Source organism: Lolium perenne, chromosome 3, assembly GCF_019359855.2.
Source record: "Lolium perenne isolate Kyuss_39 chromosome 3, Kyuss_2.0, whole genome shotgun sequence".
NCBI classification, from domain to species: domain Eukaryota; kingdom Viridiplantae; phylum Streptophyta; class Magnoliopsida; order Poales; family Poaceae; genus Lolium; species Lolium perenne.
In genome coordinates this window covers 178379651-178397518 of record NC_067246.2, presented here as the reverse complement: position 1 = coordinate 178397518, position 17868 = coordinate 178379651, and the positions used below count along the sequence as shown (strand labels likewise).

The 17868-nt window shown below is 39.8% G+C and overlaps 1 protein-coding gene across 1 annotated transcript; it reads left to right on the top strand.

The window, feature by feature from the left end:
* LOC127342716 (DENN domain and WD repeat-containing protein SCD1) lies at positions 1–17075 on the top strand. Its single transcript, XM_051368717.2, has 31 exons — positions 1–373; positions 1680–1773; positions 1914–2115; positions 2201–2342; positions 2464–2564; positions 2737–2800; positions 2977–3090; positions 3715–3935; positions 4414–4468; positions 4552–4641; positions 5888–6083; positions 6462–6579; positions 6659–6722; positions 6829–6873; positions 8960–9035; positions 9136–9209; positions 9289–9339; positions 10258–10415; positions 10970–11017; positions 11614–11671; positions 11753–11836; positions 11922–12153; positions 12263–12462; positions 13729–13793; positions 14604–14727; positions 14819–15000; positions 15103–15174; positions 15275–15435; positions 15529–15567; positions 16033–16241; positions 16752–17075. The coding sequence occupies exons 1-31, from the start codon at positions 191–193 to the stop codon at positions 16845–16847; spliced, it is 3618 nt and encodes a 1205-aa protein (XP_051224677.1). The 5' UTR covers positions 1–190; the 3' UTR covers positions 16848–17075.
* Positions 17076–17868: the final 793 nt, after the last annotated feature.

The following is a 17868-nucleotide window of genomic DNA, read 5'->3' as shown; positions in this document are numbered from 1 at the left end:
AAACAGAGAGACGAGACCCGATCCAGGTAGGTTCGTCGCCTTCCTTGGTCCCGCGGCCCGCGCCACCTCCTCCCGTTCCCGCAGCGCAGACTCGAGACTAGAGAGATCGGACCGCCGCGCCGGGGACACCCCTTTCGGGAGGCGGGCGGGTGGGCCTGCCGGCCGGTGATCGACAGCGGCGGCGGCGGCGATGGCGTCAACGTCGCGGATCTTCGAGTACTTCGTGGTCTGCGGGCTGGGGCCGGAGATCCGGGCGTTGGACGGCGTCAAGGGCTTCCATGGCGCCGAAGAAATGTACATGCCCGCCTTCATCGACCAGTTCCCGCACTCGGGCCACGCCCTCTACCCGCCCCCGCCCCCGCAGCTCCCCACCGTGAGTCACAGATCCCGCCCCTTCCCGCCTGCTGCCTCACTTCTTCCTCCCGTGATCTGCTTAGGCGCGCTTGTCGTTCGAATTCTCCGTGAAATGGCGAAATTGGTGGTCACTGCAAAACATCCCTCTACTGTTAGCATTTCATTCGGCTGGCGTGTTGCTATTCTCGAAATGTTTGATCGTTGTTAATTAGAGGTGAATTCGTGATGCTCTTGTGCACTGAGTTTAACATTGTATATGCCAGTCGCGTACACGACTCTGCATCGCATGGCTGGAGAAAGAAATTGTAGTGTGGTTGAACAAATTCTAGGCCGCTGCCCTGCACGGTGGACTGTTGGCCTGCAGCGTGGTAGTGTTGTCTGCACACTCGCTGGCCTGCTGGGATGCTCTTTTGCTAGCCTGATGCACCATGACACTGCTTGCTCGCCATCCTACCGGGTTTGTGCTGCCTCTAGCGTACGCAGTCACCTAGTCATTGTGTTGTTTTGGTTGACATGACCCCGCTGAGTTTGAAGTTTGATTGATTTCGATTCAGGGATGAGTGTGTAGGGCAACCAAGCCACAATTTGCACACTAGACTACTAGAGGCTTAACCTAGTTGCGCAATTCCTATTTGGATAATTTACCATTCACTCCCCTTGTTCAAAGCCAATATCAGAAGTTCAAATTCCTGATATCTAGGAAAAATGTGTAGCTAGGGAGCGGCCCCTTGTCGTCTTCGCTATGCTGGATTTCTAGGACATTTGCTCCAGTGGTCTCTCTGCCTGTGTGCAGACGTGTTTATGTCAACTGGTGCTAGCAAGGAATTTGGCTTCAGTACATTTGTGTGGTTGGAGATGATTAAACATGGAAGAATACTGTTAGTCTGTTACGGTGTGATCCTGTGATGTATGCAGGGCATGCTATTTTCGCATGTTCGATCATATCCCTGCCAGTGTTATCTTTTTGTAACAGCACTGTCGAAATCTGTAAGCCATGTATTGTCAAAAAAACACGTCAATGACACAAAGGATGGAAAAGAAGGGGCAGGATGTGCTATGCAATTACTTTTAACCATTAGATGCTTTTTATCCATCGGGTGGATAATTCCATGGCGTTTTCCCAGCGACTGAACCTCGAACCTCGATAAAATAGTTTAGATATTGCCAGATGACTTGAAATAATAGAGAACATTGTTAACAATATTTCATGTCAGAATACTTTTGAACTGCTGAGTGGCAATCATGATACCGGGTCTCTGTTTTATCCCCGAATCTTGTTTTATTGTAATCTGAATGCTTCTATCATTTACTGTTGATAACTGCAGTGTGTTTTGCCAGCGGGAGTAAGAATATACTCTTCTGGGTTGGACGCCAATGATGTCTCAACCTACCCACGGAGCTATCCCATAGTTTTGACAGGTATGATTCATCACATTAATAGATTTTGTTGATAGCCAGCATTTCCCAAACTCCGAACATATTTTCCATCCCTTACAGTTTAAACTATTGTTGCTTATGTATACATATAGAACTCATAATATAATGTTTATTTCTTGTAGAGGGCGATGGTTCAAAAATTTACGTCAGCTGTATCGCATTCCGGGATCCAATTTGTGAAGATATTACTGAAGCCTACCAAATTCCGAAGAACTCTTTTGCTGATAAATGCATCTGCTTTGTGTCCCATTCTCCTTGTTTCCAAGTTCTCCGCGATGCTCTAGAGGAAATATTTGTCCTTTGTTTTTCTCCTGCCGGTTGTAGGTAAATTTCATTGTTCATGCATGCTCTGTATATGCTCTGGATTCAACCTTTTTCATAGATTAATTTTTGTCGGCTCTGATTTCAGTAAACCTTTGTGGGACATAATATCCCATGTGGTGTCGAATGTTCCATTACCAACACCGGGAAAGGATCGTGTCTTGTTTGCTATTGATAATTGCCTTCTTTCTGCGGAAACTCCCCCAAAAGAATGGCTTCCTCACGCTGATGTATGGCATCCTTTTCCATTTCCTGTTATGTTTCTTAGCAATATTTCCAGTACCATTGTAATTGTAGATACTCCACTTTGTTCACACCCAACCAGTAATATTAAGCTTACTGTCATTGCAGATATCTTTCCAGCCATTGGTGCAGTGTCTGGATGTTGACAAACTAATACAGCTCTTCACTGCCGTTCTGCTTGAAAGAAGGATATTGCTAAGATCAAATAAGTCCGTTGAGTTTCACAATGCAACTTTGGACCATGTTCTTATCTCAGTCTTAGCTCTACATATTATTAATTTTATATGAATGAATTGTTATTTTGGAACAATAACTTGAGTGATGGAAGTGTTTGAAGTTCATCTAAAGTTTAATATTCTTTTGTTTTGTTACATAACGCAGGTATACACTATTGACTCTAGTTTCAGAAGCCATATGCCATTTAATATACCCGATCAGGTGGCAGGTAGGCTTCATTCAACTGTGTCTTTTTTTATTCTAAAGTTTGTAGTGGGCTTCATAAAATATGTGAAAATAATTGCTGCTCTTGAGGAATTCATTTATGTTTGTTCCAAAAATTCTCATTATTGTAAGTTATGCTTATGCGGTGAATTAATCCCAACTTATTTGGACATGCTGCAGCATGTCTACATTCCGATTATATTCTCTAGTGGTGTTGACTACATTGATGCTCCGACTCCCTACATGATGGGACTTCATTCAGGTGTTGACACATCTGGGGTAACAATGGATGGTGTAAGTTGCAACATTAAGATCAAGTTTCCATTAGCCATTTTTTTTTCTGTCTTTGCCTGCCTCTGTTTTCAACTACAACTTTGGTAGGTGGAAATAGCCTTTTTTTAAGGTTTTACCTCACTGACTTTTGCTGACTGGATCATTTTTTTTCAGAACCGATGTTTGAGTGCGTTCGCTCCTATTTGACTCATAAAGTCACAACATATTATTTATATTTTTATTAATTGTAACCTTGAAATGAACACTAGGGTGTGTGCAAGGTATCTTACGGTGTTTTGAGAGTGAAGAAGTTTGGTTCAACCTATTTCAAAAATTTTTTATTAGTATCTGGAGCTTGAGACTTCAGATTTTTCTTCTAGATGTGTGGATAATTTCCATGAGAATAACAAGAGAAGTTTACTTGCAATTATAATTCTATATACCATGTGCTTTTAGATAGAAAACTTCTTGTGTTGCATATACTGAAATACATTTTCTGACCATGATACCGCAATCTTGCTCCATGCTTTTGTTACTTAGTTTGCCAACCAATGCAGACTTACTTTTTTTGCTTCTTTGTCATCTCAAACTGTACCAATGTGATGCATCCCAATGATGTGGTAATGGCAATGGATGCGATTGCAGGTAGTGGTGGTTGATCTTGAATACAATCGGATAACGACTACGGAAGAAATTCCTCCTATACCAGAAAGCGAACATAATTTTTTGCGTGGTGAGATATTGAAACTACTACAACCCAATGTAGTGGGCATTGATTGCATGAAAATCAATCTTGGCAGTATGAGTGATCATTCTTTAAGGGCTGCCACGAAATCATGGGGACAAGAGCATGATTTTCAGCTTAGGTAATCATGTGCCACTTTTTAATATTTGATTCGTATCTGTGCACAATTGCTAATTAATACGATGCTTGTGCAAGCATTCCACTGAATGTAGGTCTGTACCGCACTCACGTTCTGCTGAAGCTAAGCCACCTTAGACAAGAATATGAATAGATAAATTATAGTGCACACACAGACATATATACACATGGAAATGAGACCAATATCAGTGCATGTAGATTATTCTGGATTACGCAGCTGAACCTCACATTCAGAGCATGTTTAAATGATTGGAAATTGGAAGACAGAAAACATGTCCAACACTAATCAGATATGGAGTTTTATTATTCTTTATTGCATAATTTGGTTGTGAATAAACTCAAAGACCATTCTGGGTCTTCATATTTGAAACCTGAAGTCTGGAAGTCATGATCTTGTTTAGGACTATTTTTTCCATTGGGCATCATGTGAACTATTTTATTAGTTGATTTTTTTTCTGCAGGCTAATATTCTTGAGATTCTTTGCACAGATTATGAGTGGTTACCGTAACTTCATTGTAAGCCATCATGCTATCAAATTTTCTCACTGCCTTTTGTCTACTACTTTCTTTGGTGGTAACTCGAGAGGTTTGCTTGTCAGGATAATGCTTTACAAACTGGTTTCAATGCTCAAGCATTCCTTAAAAAACGTTCTCGAGTAACAAATCAGCCTGTTGAGTCCATGTCGATGGTATGCTTACGATTCCTGCTTTACCCTCTTCTACGGTTTATTTGTGGTACCATCTTTATCTGATTGTAATGTTGTCATCATCGGTCATTTATATCTTTACAAAATTGTGGAATGAAATGAAAGGAAAAGTTGAACCTGGTCAATTATCTTTTGGTTCCTCGACTTGGTTGTGTCTATTTTGGACCCTAAACTTCTAAATGCTACTACTGGTCAGAAAGAACTTTGGATGCGAGCACAAATTTTTTCCCCTTCTGATAAAAGAGTCGTATATCTATTAAATTTCTGTTGGGCCATTAGCCAATGCTCAGAAGATCTGATTTCGAAGTCCAGGGACCAAAATAATGCCCTCATAAACTTAGGCCACATCAGGCCTGATCACGAACTACAAGTTTTATGAACTTTTCCAAAATGGAATCTATCATTTCAGCAGATGCTGAGCTCTTAGATAATGACCATGATTGATGTTTCTGAAAGCTTCATTCTAAGTCAGATACATGGAACCTAAGCTACTTCTGTTTACAGCGTGTGCTGTACAAGGTGCATCCTCCAGTCTCCAGAGAATATAGAAGTTAAATCATGCTGTATTATACTATTATGGTTCCTTAACTTGTGAAGTAACTAAAGACCCTCTTTTGAGAGAAAGAGAAAGTTCTGTTCACAAAAAAACAACTGTGCACCTTATTCCAGTTGCATTTGTGTATATCCAAGAGTCACAAGCCACAGTTCTGCACATGCCTAACCTTTTGCTAGATGGGCTCTGTCAACATATATACAACACTACATCTAATGCTCCGAGTCTTGAAATTTGATTCCTTGGTTCCTGTTCTGTTGATCTGTTCAACATATCGTGAGTCTGCTATCTGCATACATGGGGTTAACACATCACGAAATTGAACGTTTACTTAGTTTTTATCTGATGAACTAGTTCCAAGTGCTTCGGTGATTGATAAACTTGTTTTCATCTGCTCTTAAACTTGTTGATCCTGCTGACGTAACTCAAAATTTCGTTCTTTCATTGATGGCTTGATGCTACCAACTTCTGTTTGCTGTGCACTGCTCTTCTAACTTAAAGTTAGTTATGTTATTTATTTCCTTCATAGCCATGTAGGGCAAGCATACACATACTTAACTAAAGAGTACCCTAACGGCCGAACCTTATATCATGTGTCTGCATTTTAACATCGTCGCTGTATTGCCAGCTTGATAATATTGTTGAGTAACTACTAAGTTGATATTCGTTTGGCAGATTATGCAGTTTATAGAGACTCAGGGATTCTTGGATTATCTGGAAAGATGCAACAATGCAGAAGAATTCACCAATAACCTACTTGATAAGTTGCAGGACGCAACTGGGAGAGGACAAAACCCTCTGGCCATCTTTCCTTCTCATGTTGCTGATCCTGAGATCATAACAATAGCTGATTCTGAGATTGAAGATTCAGGTACTTATATACATGCTCTTTTTTTCCTAACACCTATTCTCTCCATCATATTGTCACACCTAATCACTGCGTTTCTAGCAGTTAAACCATATGTCTGTTAACATCAGATGACCTCAGGAGCATACCCATTTTGAATTACATAGATGATCATGCATATTGTATATATCTAATACACTGTGGTCTAGGAGTTGCTCCGTAAATAACTTGAGCTATGTACCAAAACTGTTCAAACATATTAACTGAAGGAACCATGTAACTATTGTGTTTTCTCCATGTTGAGGTTCACTTTTACTTGTAATGCCTGGGTCGTGGGGGCTAATTTAGTGCTTTACTTTTGTTGTTTGTGGAAACATAATTTAGCCATAAACTCTTCTGCAGAACCAGGCAGTAGTTACTGTTATAAAAGTTTCCCAGCAAATGCAAGATCAGAAGAACAAGAAGAAAAACGTAAAGCAATTCTAGCATTAGCTAGTGGGGCTAGCAAGCAAGTACCAAGGTACGATGCCATGCCTGCAAGTTTTTCCGCTACTAACTTTTTCCAGACTATAAATCTCATGTAAACTGACATGTGTCAGCTCCCCCGCTGTCCGAGTCAATGGAGGTCCAAAGGCAGAAAGTCTGAGTCCCAGAGAGAGGGCGGTAAGTCATGTGTACTGCTATGTAACTCTACAATTGTTTGTGTACATGCGTGATAAAGTAGCTTTTCTTTTCTTGAAATTGTAATGATCCTTGTTTCGATATACAGGCTGAGAGAGAAAGGATGGTCCTGGATATAAAAGTAAAACTCCAGGTAATTATCTGATCATTCTCAGCTGTAAGTCGTGATTATCATGGTTTTGCGGTATTGCCCAGAGAGAATGGTACTCAGGATGGTCTAAATATGGTGGAAGTTATTGGATGCCATGTTTATAAACCGGTTATGTACTCTGCTTAAGTATATATTGCAGTTGGATCCGTGTGGTCAACCTTTTGAAACTTTGAGTAGTAACATATTATACCTGCAAAACTATTTGATTTACGATCCGAAACTTGTCTGTTTAATTTATCTTACAAATTCGTTCCTGAGATTTGGTTTTCTATTATTGTCTGGTTTATTTTAGGTGAAATCTGTGAAAAAACATAGCGACTTAGATTTGTGAAGAATACTACTCCTTACGATGGCCGTCTCACCATTCACTATAACTTTTCATGGCGTTGGGAGTCTGTTAAAAAAATATGTTCTGTGTCATTGTAGCATGTCATTTTATATGGGTATGCATGGGTATTGTATCATTCATAGATTTAGTGTCTTGTTATGTGTGGTTGGTGGGCTTTTGAAAAATATAGCGAAATGGAAGGGTTATCTAACTAAATTACAGCGAAACTTCCAAGAAACACTAAAATAAAGAGGATTGTATGCAAGTTAAAATAGCAAGTTTTAATGCTTGCTCGAAAGTGCAAGTAATAATCCTATGTAGCAGTAAGAAAATTATTCAGCTGGATTTTGTTGCAGACCTAGTATTGAGTTGATTGTTTTGATCATCGGGCTTGTATACAAGGGCCTGTTTGTTTCAGATCCTCATTTGCCACGATCCTTTACACATTACTTGCCAAACTCTCCCAAGGTTAGGTCGACAAAATAGGTGCTACATTTTGTCTTGAATCACCATACTCTCCGTGTCATCGATCATTCCCTCGAATAAGGATGTTTAGGCACCCTCATTTCGGGTTGCGTCTTCGCAGGGGTGAGGGAATAGCATTCCGACCCTTCTTGCAACTAATTACTTTACATATACGGATTGCTCACGGGACCACCTACACCTCGGTGAGGACTCAGGATGAATTTTTTGCTCAAAAAATGGGGATTTTATTACAAGACCTTGGTTGAGCATTGCTGTCATCTCGTTGTTTGCCCCAATCTAATAACCGGCGGCATATCCTTGGCACATGGGTGCTTTCTTCTTGCAACCCTGCTTCAACTGGGTCCTGTGTCTGGTCTTGATGGTAACCTGTCCCCAGTTGGTTGGGTTGGGTCACTGATTAGCCTTGCAGGGTTGATCCTGCTAGGATCTTGGCGATGTGCTTGCCAAGTTGGTCCTACCTGGGCTTGTTGATGCGGGCAGGGTCAGCCCCACTAGGCGGAACCAGCCGCACCAGGCCCATCCCGATTGGGGTCCCATAACCAGGCTACGTCATCTTTTGCCCCTGCAACTCGGTCACCAAAAAAAGAATTATGGAATGGAGGGAGTAGTCAGTTAGAGCAACGTTGAACCTGTTCATTTGCGTCAATTCGGGATGGTAAAACAAACCTCTCGCACAACACTCTGATTCTATGGTGTGGGGCCAACTTTCAGAAAAAAATGATCTTGTGTAGTATGTGTCGGCGAACCAAAAACGTGCCAAACTATATCAAACTTAGCTATCATGGTTGAGTGGAAAAGTGAGGTAACCTCAATAACCAACCAAACAAGCTTTAAGAGACTTATGCCATTTAAACCATTTTTGAGCGAAGATCCTAGCCTTTACCCCGCCTGAAAGTATCAGGCGTGCAGCAGCCTCTGTTTTCTGTAAATGTTCCAGTGGACTGCTATTAACCCTAAAGCTGTGATAGCCGTCAAATATAACATTTGAGGCCCAAAATCGTGATACGACCATCAACCATTACATCCTGCAATTTAAAACAATGCTGTTCAGTTTATTTCATTTCGAACTCCTCGGTGCTGCAAACTCCTCTCTTAATACTCTAGATAATTTTAGTCTGAACATTCTCTCCTAGGTCCAAGGTTACAATTGTCGTGGAGTTGGTAACTACATAGAAATTACAGATTCTTGCTGCATATATACGTGCATTATAAGCATATTATCACTGGAGTTATTTTCATTTTTTTTAACTTCAGGGACTATGGCTTCGTCTTCTGAGACTTGGGGCAACTGAGGATCCCCTTTCATCATTCGAATATGGCACTATTCTTGGTATCCTGAATTTCAGTTTAAACCATATTGTGTTACTGTTTTACCTATTTATCTCTATATTTTGTGCCTGCCCAACACGATTTCTGTTGCCTTGTTGCAGCTTTGATTGAGTCTGATGCAGAAGGCATCGGAGGGAGTGGCTTTGTTGAATGCATCAGAGAGCACATTCATTCGGTAATCTGAATCTTACGCCTAGTGAATGTATATCTTGCCACTTTCCAATCCACGTCATATATAACTGTTTGCCTTATAGGGTTGGCAATGCCGCTTGACTGACGAGCAGTTTATTGCTGTAAAAGAACTGGTGAGTTATATTTCTTATTGCGTAGCTATACACACATTCTGCATCGTACATTTACAGTTTTTTTTGCAAATAGTTATTCCTGTTCAATCCACTGATTACCATGATGTTAGCTGCCGGGTATGGGGCAAGCTGTTTTGGCTCCCGGGCTCATATGCTCCTGTTTGAGTAAGAAAATAGCAAAACAAAATCAAGGAAATTGAACTTTTTTGACAATGAACATTTGTTCAAACTGCAGGAAAAGTTTCTTCGAGAAACAACATGTGTGGTGGTCTGTGGAAAAAGAGCAAATCGAAGTGCTGTAAAAAGCCACACATGTCCTTTTTTTAGCACCAAAATTTTGTTTATTTTGTGCAGACCACCACACATGTCTTTTCTCGGCGAAATTTGGCATGCAGTTAGAACACATGTTCATGTTCATTGCCAAAACAATTCAGTTTTTTTTTTTTGTTATTTTTAACAAGGCAGGAGCATATGAGCCCGAGCTCTCATTTGAATTTCTACCAGGTATGATGTAAGTAAATCTGGAAACTACTACCTCCGTCCCGAAATATAAGACGTTTTGGTTGGTTATTAAAACATCTTATATTTTGGGACAGATTAATAGTTGTGATAACTCATCAGTTCTAATTTCATTGCTATGAAAATTGTACTTGCGTATCAGGCAGTGGTTGGTACTGCCTCTAGAACACTATCCCAGTTAAAAAGATAACCATAATGCATTTATCAATGTCATACTTGAGCTGCTGTTTTCATAGAAATCTTATCCAGTTCATTATGACTTCACTGCTATGAAAGCTACGACGAGCTTCTTCTTTTACAGCCTTGTACAACTTGCAGTGCAGAGATATCAATCTGCTTATCTTCTTTTGTTTGTTGTATTGATTCTTGCAAACTCCTCATCATTCTCTCTTCTTGCAGCTTAAGACGGCTATAACTCTAGCCAGCTCTCGTGATGACATGTCAACCATTAGAGATGCCCTTGAAGTTTCTGCTGAAATGTACAGGAAGGACCCAAACAACGTTCAAGATTACGTTCAGCGTCATCTATTATCCCTATCAGTATGGGAGGAGCTTCGGTATGCCATGATTAGAATGTGATTATTTGTTCTTAAGTTGAATTTCCTATGGCGCAATCCATATGTCATGTCATATTCTAATCTGCACGTGTTGCCACTTGCCATATTGACCGTGAACAACACATTAGCTTGCCATGTCATCCAGCTTTGTTTTGAAACAAGTAGAGGGTGTCTGTAACTCAAATAAAACTTTGGGGCTTGTTGACAAATAGCATGTAGGTTAGTTCTCTTTATAAGGATAAAAGAAGGCAATTCTGAAAAGTGAATAGAAGGAAACTAAGTTGCATGAAGGTCAAAAAAATATTGCGTAGTGTCTCAGCAGCATGATTGGTCAGTGGCCTATGTGGATCACATTCTCTGGAGTAAGTTCAAGGTTTATCAGGTGGATCACACTTATTTGATAGATGGGAGATCAAATTTTGTTTTTCTGTTTGCTTAGGTTTATTTCCATGTGTTCATTTCTGTTTCTACTAAGTTCATTTCCATGTGTAATTTCAGTCATTCAGTGTCCATCTATGGTATGAATGTAATACATAATTGTTTTTCTTTGGCAGCTTCTGGGATGGCTACTTTGAATACTTGATGGAAAGCTGTTCCAACAAGTATGTTTCTGAATTGGTTACGTATATGTCTCGACATCATGTGTTAGTATTGTTTGCACATAGGCTAAGGCAGAAATTCTTGATGCAGTTTAAATATGAACAGTAAGGAACATTTTACATGCGCATGGTTGTGTTGTGCAGTGTCTGCAAAATAACTGTAACTTTGCCTTCTATGCTTCCATGATCTTCTAGAGGAAAAAAACCTGTGTAATTGATGTCAAGATTTATAAGCATTAAGTTGATTGAAGTGAAACATGAAAATATTGTCTGTCAACGTCAATGTTCATCTATTCTCTACCAAGACAAGTTTTAGTAGTTGCAAATTGCGACAAGCAAAGTTACCAATGCATCTATTTTGGGGAAAAACTGCTTTTACTTCTATGTGTGGGTGCTCCCACTATCTCAACCATCAAGTGTTCCTTGAGATTTGTGCACGCTGTCTCACCCTAGCGCAATCAATGTATGGTGAGAGAATGCACACAGAGCTCAAGGCGCATTCCATGGATGAAATAATGGTAGCACCAACCAATGCAAGCACAAAATCTAGTATCCATATTTTCCTTATCTAATCTCTTGTGCATTTTCTATTTCTTCAGGTCAACAAATTATGTAACATTAGTTACTGCACAGCTCATTGTCATGGCAACTCACATGGTACTTAGCAGGTTATAGCTTGTATTCATTGTAAAATACTCAAATTTACTATACTGACTGTTCATTTTGTCTATAATGGAGGCTGGGTTGGGACTACCTGATATTGATTCTTGGAACATGATCGAAAAAATAGCTGAGAGAAACAATTTGGGTTATAAGCAGCTTGTAAGTCAAACTAGACATGACAGAGTTTTGATAAATGTCTGATATATAAACTCATTTTCTTGATAGTTACTTGAACTTCCCTCAGATCAAACTTAGAGCATTGCTCACACATCTGCAACAACTCCGTGTTGGCTATTGGGGGGTCCCTGTAGGGAAAAGCCAACCACTACCATCATACAGCATGGCTTCCCCTCGTGCGCTTGATATATCTGATGAAAGCGAACAACCTGCCGAGGCATCTGTGTTAGGTCGAAGCTGGGTGCACAGTATGTTCAGCAGAGACAGAAGCTTAAGAGCTAGCTCCTTCAACCGAGCTAGTAAGTTTTCAGCTATTCCCAACTTTCCCCTTCAAGGACCTAAATGGAATATATATCATCCTGACATCACTATCTCTTTCTAATATGGCCTGTCAATTGGTTGTCCCAGGTGATCCAAAGGCTGGTGCTACCGCAGGCAAACCAGACCTAGCTGCTGCACAAAAGAAAACTCAAACAAATATGAGGATCCTTAGAGGACACACAGCTGCTATTACTGCTCTTCATTGTGTAACAAGGAAAGAGGTGTGGGACCTTGTTGGCGATCGTGAAGATGCTGGTTTTTTCATCAGTGGAAGCACAGATTGCACGGTTAGCTTCCTGCTGTCATTGTTATTTTATTCGTAATTGTTGCTTTAGTGTCATTGTTCATTTTGTTCTGCATCACATCAGCAGCGAATCATGGACCACAGTACTTTGTTGTAGTATGATATGCACTCCCTAAATTTTACCAATACTAAGAGCGGAGAAAGTTCTGCAAGGAAAACAAACAAGTGCATTATGGCATTATCATCAAAGTTAGAACCTGTATTAAACTACAAACACCCTATATGGTTTTGCTTGTGTTTTTGTTGAGAAAAACTGGTATTTTCCATGCTAAAGAATACCTGTATTTGTAGAGAAACATAGCTTGAAGCCTTTTTTTTCCACAACAGCACTACAAAGGCTCATAAGATTAAATAACGCCTGCTAGTGGCTTGTAATTGGGTTTGAAAATGAGAATTAGCTGGTTACTGCCCACTACTCAATCCACATCCAGTTTCCAGAAAAGTCAAAATCCTGATTCAAGTTGGATTATGCTAGTAAAATAGACATATTTTGAAAAATCAAAATTTCCCAGGATTGTTTGTAATTGGATGGTTACTTCTGTATAACTTGTTGCGTAAGATTATTTGTGCTTCCATAAAATATGGCCAGGATATGTACTCCCTCCGATCCTAAAAAAGTGTCGGTAGCCTAATACAAATACGTTTTACATTTAAATCCTTGTAAATTCAAGAAAAGAAGAACACTTGTGTCTCGTCCGCGTCACATGCCATCGTGCGTACGTACGCCCAAAGAACAGTACGCCAGCCTGGTTGATGGGACTGCGGGCCACAGCATCAAATGTGGAGTGCGGGTTGAGGGTAAAGAAACCTTAAGGGGCTTTTTGCAAACTATCCCGTTCGACATTTTTTCCGGATCGGAGGAAGTACATCTTTCGTTTACCAGTACAGCCAATGGTTTTGTTAGTTTAATACAGCGCGTTCCACTTTAAATAGAACTTCGGTGGTGATTGCTCATAGTGCTTCTTACTATTTGAGGGTTTCAGTAACATCTGCGTAATGCGTGTTCATTATTTTTGTCTTAGTAGTCAATGCTCATATCTTTCAAATTGAACATAAATTCATGTGCACTTCGTTTCATGTGTATTGCTGGTGTGTTTCTTGTCATGTTATACTTGCATATGAATGTTTTGATCATTGCTTTATTCTATTTATTATAGCTATGCTGCATTACATTGAAATCTGTTGATCAGCTATTGTGCTTTTATGTGTCTGATGTGGACATTATGTGATACTTTGGTTCTCCATACAGGTAAAAGTTTGGGATCCAAGTTTGCGTGGTTCCGAACTTCGAGCAACACTTAAAGGGCATACTAGGTAGAATCTGTCATCTAAATTACTCTGAGAAACTGTAGCTGTGTCGATATTGCATTATCACTTCTCTTATCCTGTTGTAGTTCGGTGTCTAGCGAACAAACTGACTAGAATTCCTCATCGGAGACACAGTATCTCAGCAAACAGTTAACTTTTCTTCTGTTAACGTGTTCAAACATGTACGCTATTACCATTATTTGGAGAGACTTTTGCATAATGCAACTTGAATCATCCTGCAAATGCGCGTACATGGGGTCGTACATAAAAACAGTTTCATCCTTATATCTGCCCCTGTCAACCATGGTTCCATTATCTTTGAAGTTCTGTTATAACCAAGGTTGCTAGCCCTTTTCTTCCTTTTCCTTTACTTTTGCCGAGCATTTGATCTGCCCCTGTCAAGCATGGTTCCATTATCTTTGAAGTTCTGTTATAACCAAGGTTGCTAGCCCTTTTCTTCCTTTTCCTTTACTTTTGCCGAGCATTTGATTGGTTATATACTTGTTTTTCTTACCAGAAAAGAATTTACATGCATTGGTTCTCGGAGGAGCATAAAGTTGTTAGAATCCTAAGACAACAGTAAATTAATTTGATGAACCATTTTCAATTAAAGTATTGTAAGGTGTTTTGTGGTTTTATGACTGGTACATTCTTAGTAGTTCTATGGTTATGTGGCTTGAGATGTGTATCTTCAACTACTTTTGATAAGTCTTTGTCTTTCTAGCGGCATCCTATAGTATCCATGGTCTTTGGCCCACTGAATTTGGCTACCCTAGTTCAGTCTAGATTAACTGATGTTAACTTCAATTCTTGCAGGACAGTTCGTGCTATTAGTTCAGATCGTGGCAAAATAGTTTCTGGAGCTGATGATCAATCTGTCATAGTCTGGGATAAGCAAACTTTTAAGCTTTTGGAAGAACTTAAGGGCCATGATGCTCCGGTTAGCTTCATCAATAGTAGTAACTTACAAATCTATGCCTCCATACCCAACCCTTACTAAGCATATTCATGCACAATTGGCATTGATACAGGTCAGTTCTGTCCGGATGCTCTCAGGAGAACGTGTTCTCACTGCATCTCATGATGGAACGGTAAAGATGTGGGATGTCCGGACCGATACTTGTGTTGCTACTGTGGGTCGTTGTCAAAGTTCAGTTCTGTGTATGGAATATGATGACTCAACTGGAATTTTGGCAGCTGCTGGGAGAGATGTGTATGTACTTTTTTTAAACCTTTGAAATGTTTTTGGTACTCTGATTCGATATTAGCTCAAGCAACTTGAATTACATTCTGTCTGAAAAGTTCATTCCATCAGGATGGCGCATGTCTGGGATATTCGTTCCAGTAAGCAGATGTTCAAGCTTCAAGGGCATACAAAGTGGATAAGGTAATGCGTTTGTTGAACTGTTGAGCGTTCATATCTCTGTTGTGCTGGCTATTTCGACCAATAATTTACAGACGCTGACACAAATTCTGGTCAATTAAAGATCAATGAGAATGACTGGGGAAACGATAATTACTGGGAGTGATGATTGGACGGCTAGGGTGTGGTCTCTTACCCGGGGAACATGTGATGCTGTATTAGCATGCCATGCTGGTCCCATACTTTGTGTTGAATACTCGCCTTCAGATAAAGGAATTATTACTGGTATGTGACCATTTCTTATTTTGAAAGCTAGGTGGGCTAAGCTCTGCTGAATTATATCCATGTCAGATATCTGATCCTTGATTAATATGACAGGTTCCTCTGATGGGCTTATACGTTTTTGGGAAAATGAAGGTGATGCCTTATTGATTGCGAAAAGAAACTTCAGTTGTTTTACTGCATTTATCTTTGTACCTTATTTAGGAAAAAAACGTGTTTTGCTTATTTGCACACAACAGAAAAACATACCATTTATCAATAGAGCTAGATATAGTGAACTGTGTCACTGTGTATCTGCTGGAACCTACAAATTTAGTGTAGATGTGGAAACCCTTTTCGCTTGAGCACCAAAACAATGTGAAAAATTGCCAATAAAAAGAAAAAAAGATAGTACACTACAGTGTCAAGTTGTTTAATCTGTATAATGTATGAGCAGCTCCTCTTTACCATTAACTGATCTGTTCAATGCGCCACATTTCATTATTTTATCATTTAAAAGTTTTTGTTATTATTTTATGAATAAGTACCTGTACATGAAAAAAAAAGTACATGTGGCAAAAACGGGTGAGTGGAACTCAGGCGTTTTCATTTTCATTGTAGGAGGAATAAGATGTGTTAAGAATCTGACGCTTCACTCGGCATCGGTTCTGTCCATTAGTGCTGGTGATCACTGGCTTGGAATTGGTGCCGCTGACAATTCTATGTCTCTTTTTCATCGACCACAAGAAAGATTCGGAAGTTTCTCAAATACAGGATCAAAAGCTCCAGGATGGCAGCTTTATAGAACTCCCCAGAAAACGGCTGCAGTGGTAATACATTTCATTGCTTTGTTCAATTCCTTCCTTCCTAACATGCTTGCAGTATTGATCAATGAGAACCTCGCGCATTAGAAATTCAATGCATTGATAATAGATGTCTTACCCTCTTTTAATCTCTTTCTGACAAGCAAAACTGCATAATTTTAGCAAGGATGCTTCTACCACATCTGTAATTATTGTTCAATACTATCTTTTGATAAACATTTAGTATTCATACTTGAGGTGTCTAACTATCAATGATGTTCCTACCATGGCTTTGTGTTGACTAATGTACTATTGAAACAATTGTTCCCAGTTCTTCCTAACATGATGGTCCTAGCAATGTCACCAAATCACCTTTTTTTAACCATTATTATAGATTCATGGTGGAACAAATCATGCTCTGATGTTTCTTCTGAGAATTTTTGGGAGATGAAACAACTGCATCCTTTTTGAATTTAACATGAAAAATTCTCAATTTGGGAGATTCCATCTTTAAATCCTCAATTTTCGTTGTGACAGGTGAGATGTATAGCATCAGACCTGGATAGGAAAAGAATATGCAGTGGTGGCCGGAATGGACTTCTTCGGCTGTGGGATGCTACCACGAGTATTTAAGTAATAACTAGGATGTATGTTCATGTAAAGAAATGGCGATTGCCCTGTGATGTTGTATGTCATTTTTTTTTCTGCGAGTAGAAAGAAGAAAGGAACTCTATTTGTTCCATCAAGTTTGTAATCTCAAAAGTTGTATTGGTGCCTCGTGCAAAATTTTGTCTATATTTTCACGTCACCTTACCCTGTGAGGTACTGCTCTTGTTATCGAAGCAGTCGTTTTGTCTGAAATATGTAGAATTCTGAAAGTTTTGTACAGTATTGTACTAAATTAATTTCAGAAAATACTACTACCTCCTATCTGAAATAATCGATGTGGGACTGTATGCTAGCGCAGCCTATCGTAACGATCTCTGCATCAATCTTTTAGGATCAGAGGTAGTAATTGTCTACTGGTTGAAGCATCAGCCTGTTTCTCTCACGCCCCTCTATCCTCCCTGTATCCATATGCACATCTGCTGGGCTGCTTCACAAACAGCACGCTCCGTTGCTGCTGACTCGCGCTTCCTCTGGACGTTGCTCCTCCGTGTCGGTGCTGACTTGCGCGTGTGGGCCTTTGCCGTTGTTGCACCTCGTCCAGTGAGCTGGGCCTTACCGCTGCTCCAACTCTGCAGTGGCCAATGCAGGCATGCAGCTGCTGCAACTCCTTGTCACTTTTTCAAAGGAATTTTTCTTTGTTGCGAAAGGCGTTTCAAAATATTACATGTCTATTTTTTGTGTGTATACACTTGTAAGTGCTACAGTTGTGTATGCTGAACATATTTGTGTATAAGTTAGTGTCTTTGTTGCAAACAACGACATGCTTTTTTAACATTTTTGTTGTGACCAGTGGGGATTTATTGCATATGTTGTTGCTTTCTGCTAAATGGGGTGCATTTGAAATGATGCGATCTTCTATCTGCTGCCCACATGATTTTGTTTTGTTGCAACAGATAACTGTCATGTGTGATTTTTTTTGTCCATACGTGCATATCATACAAAAATACGATAGCTTTGTCCAAGATATGACCTAAGCAAATAGCAA

Excerpts from the sequence above, each read along its gene's own strand:
- LOC127342716 (XM_051368717.2), top strand. The coding sequence starts at position 191 with ATGGCGTCAACGTCGCGGATCTTCGAGTACTTCGTGGTCTGCGGGCTG. Across the intron at positions 11,672-11,752 it reads TTGTCATGGCAACTCACATG|GCTGGGTTGGGACTACCTGA; the intron begins GTACTTAGCAGG and ends TCTATAATGGAG. Across the intron at positions 12,154-12,262 it reads TAGCTCCTTCAACCGAGCTA|GTGATCCAAAGGCTGGTGCT; the intron begins GTAAGTTTTCAG and ends TGGTTGTCCCAG.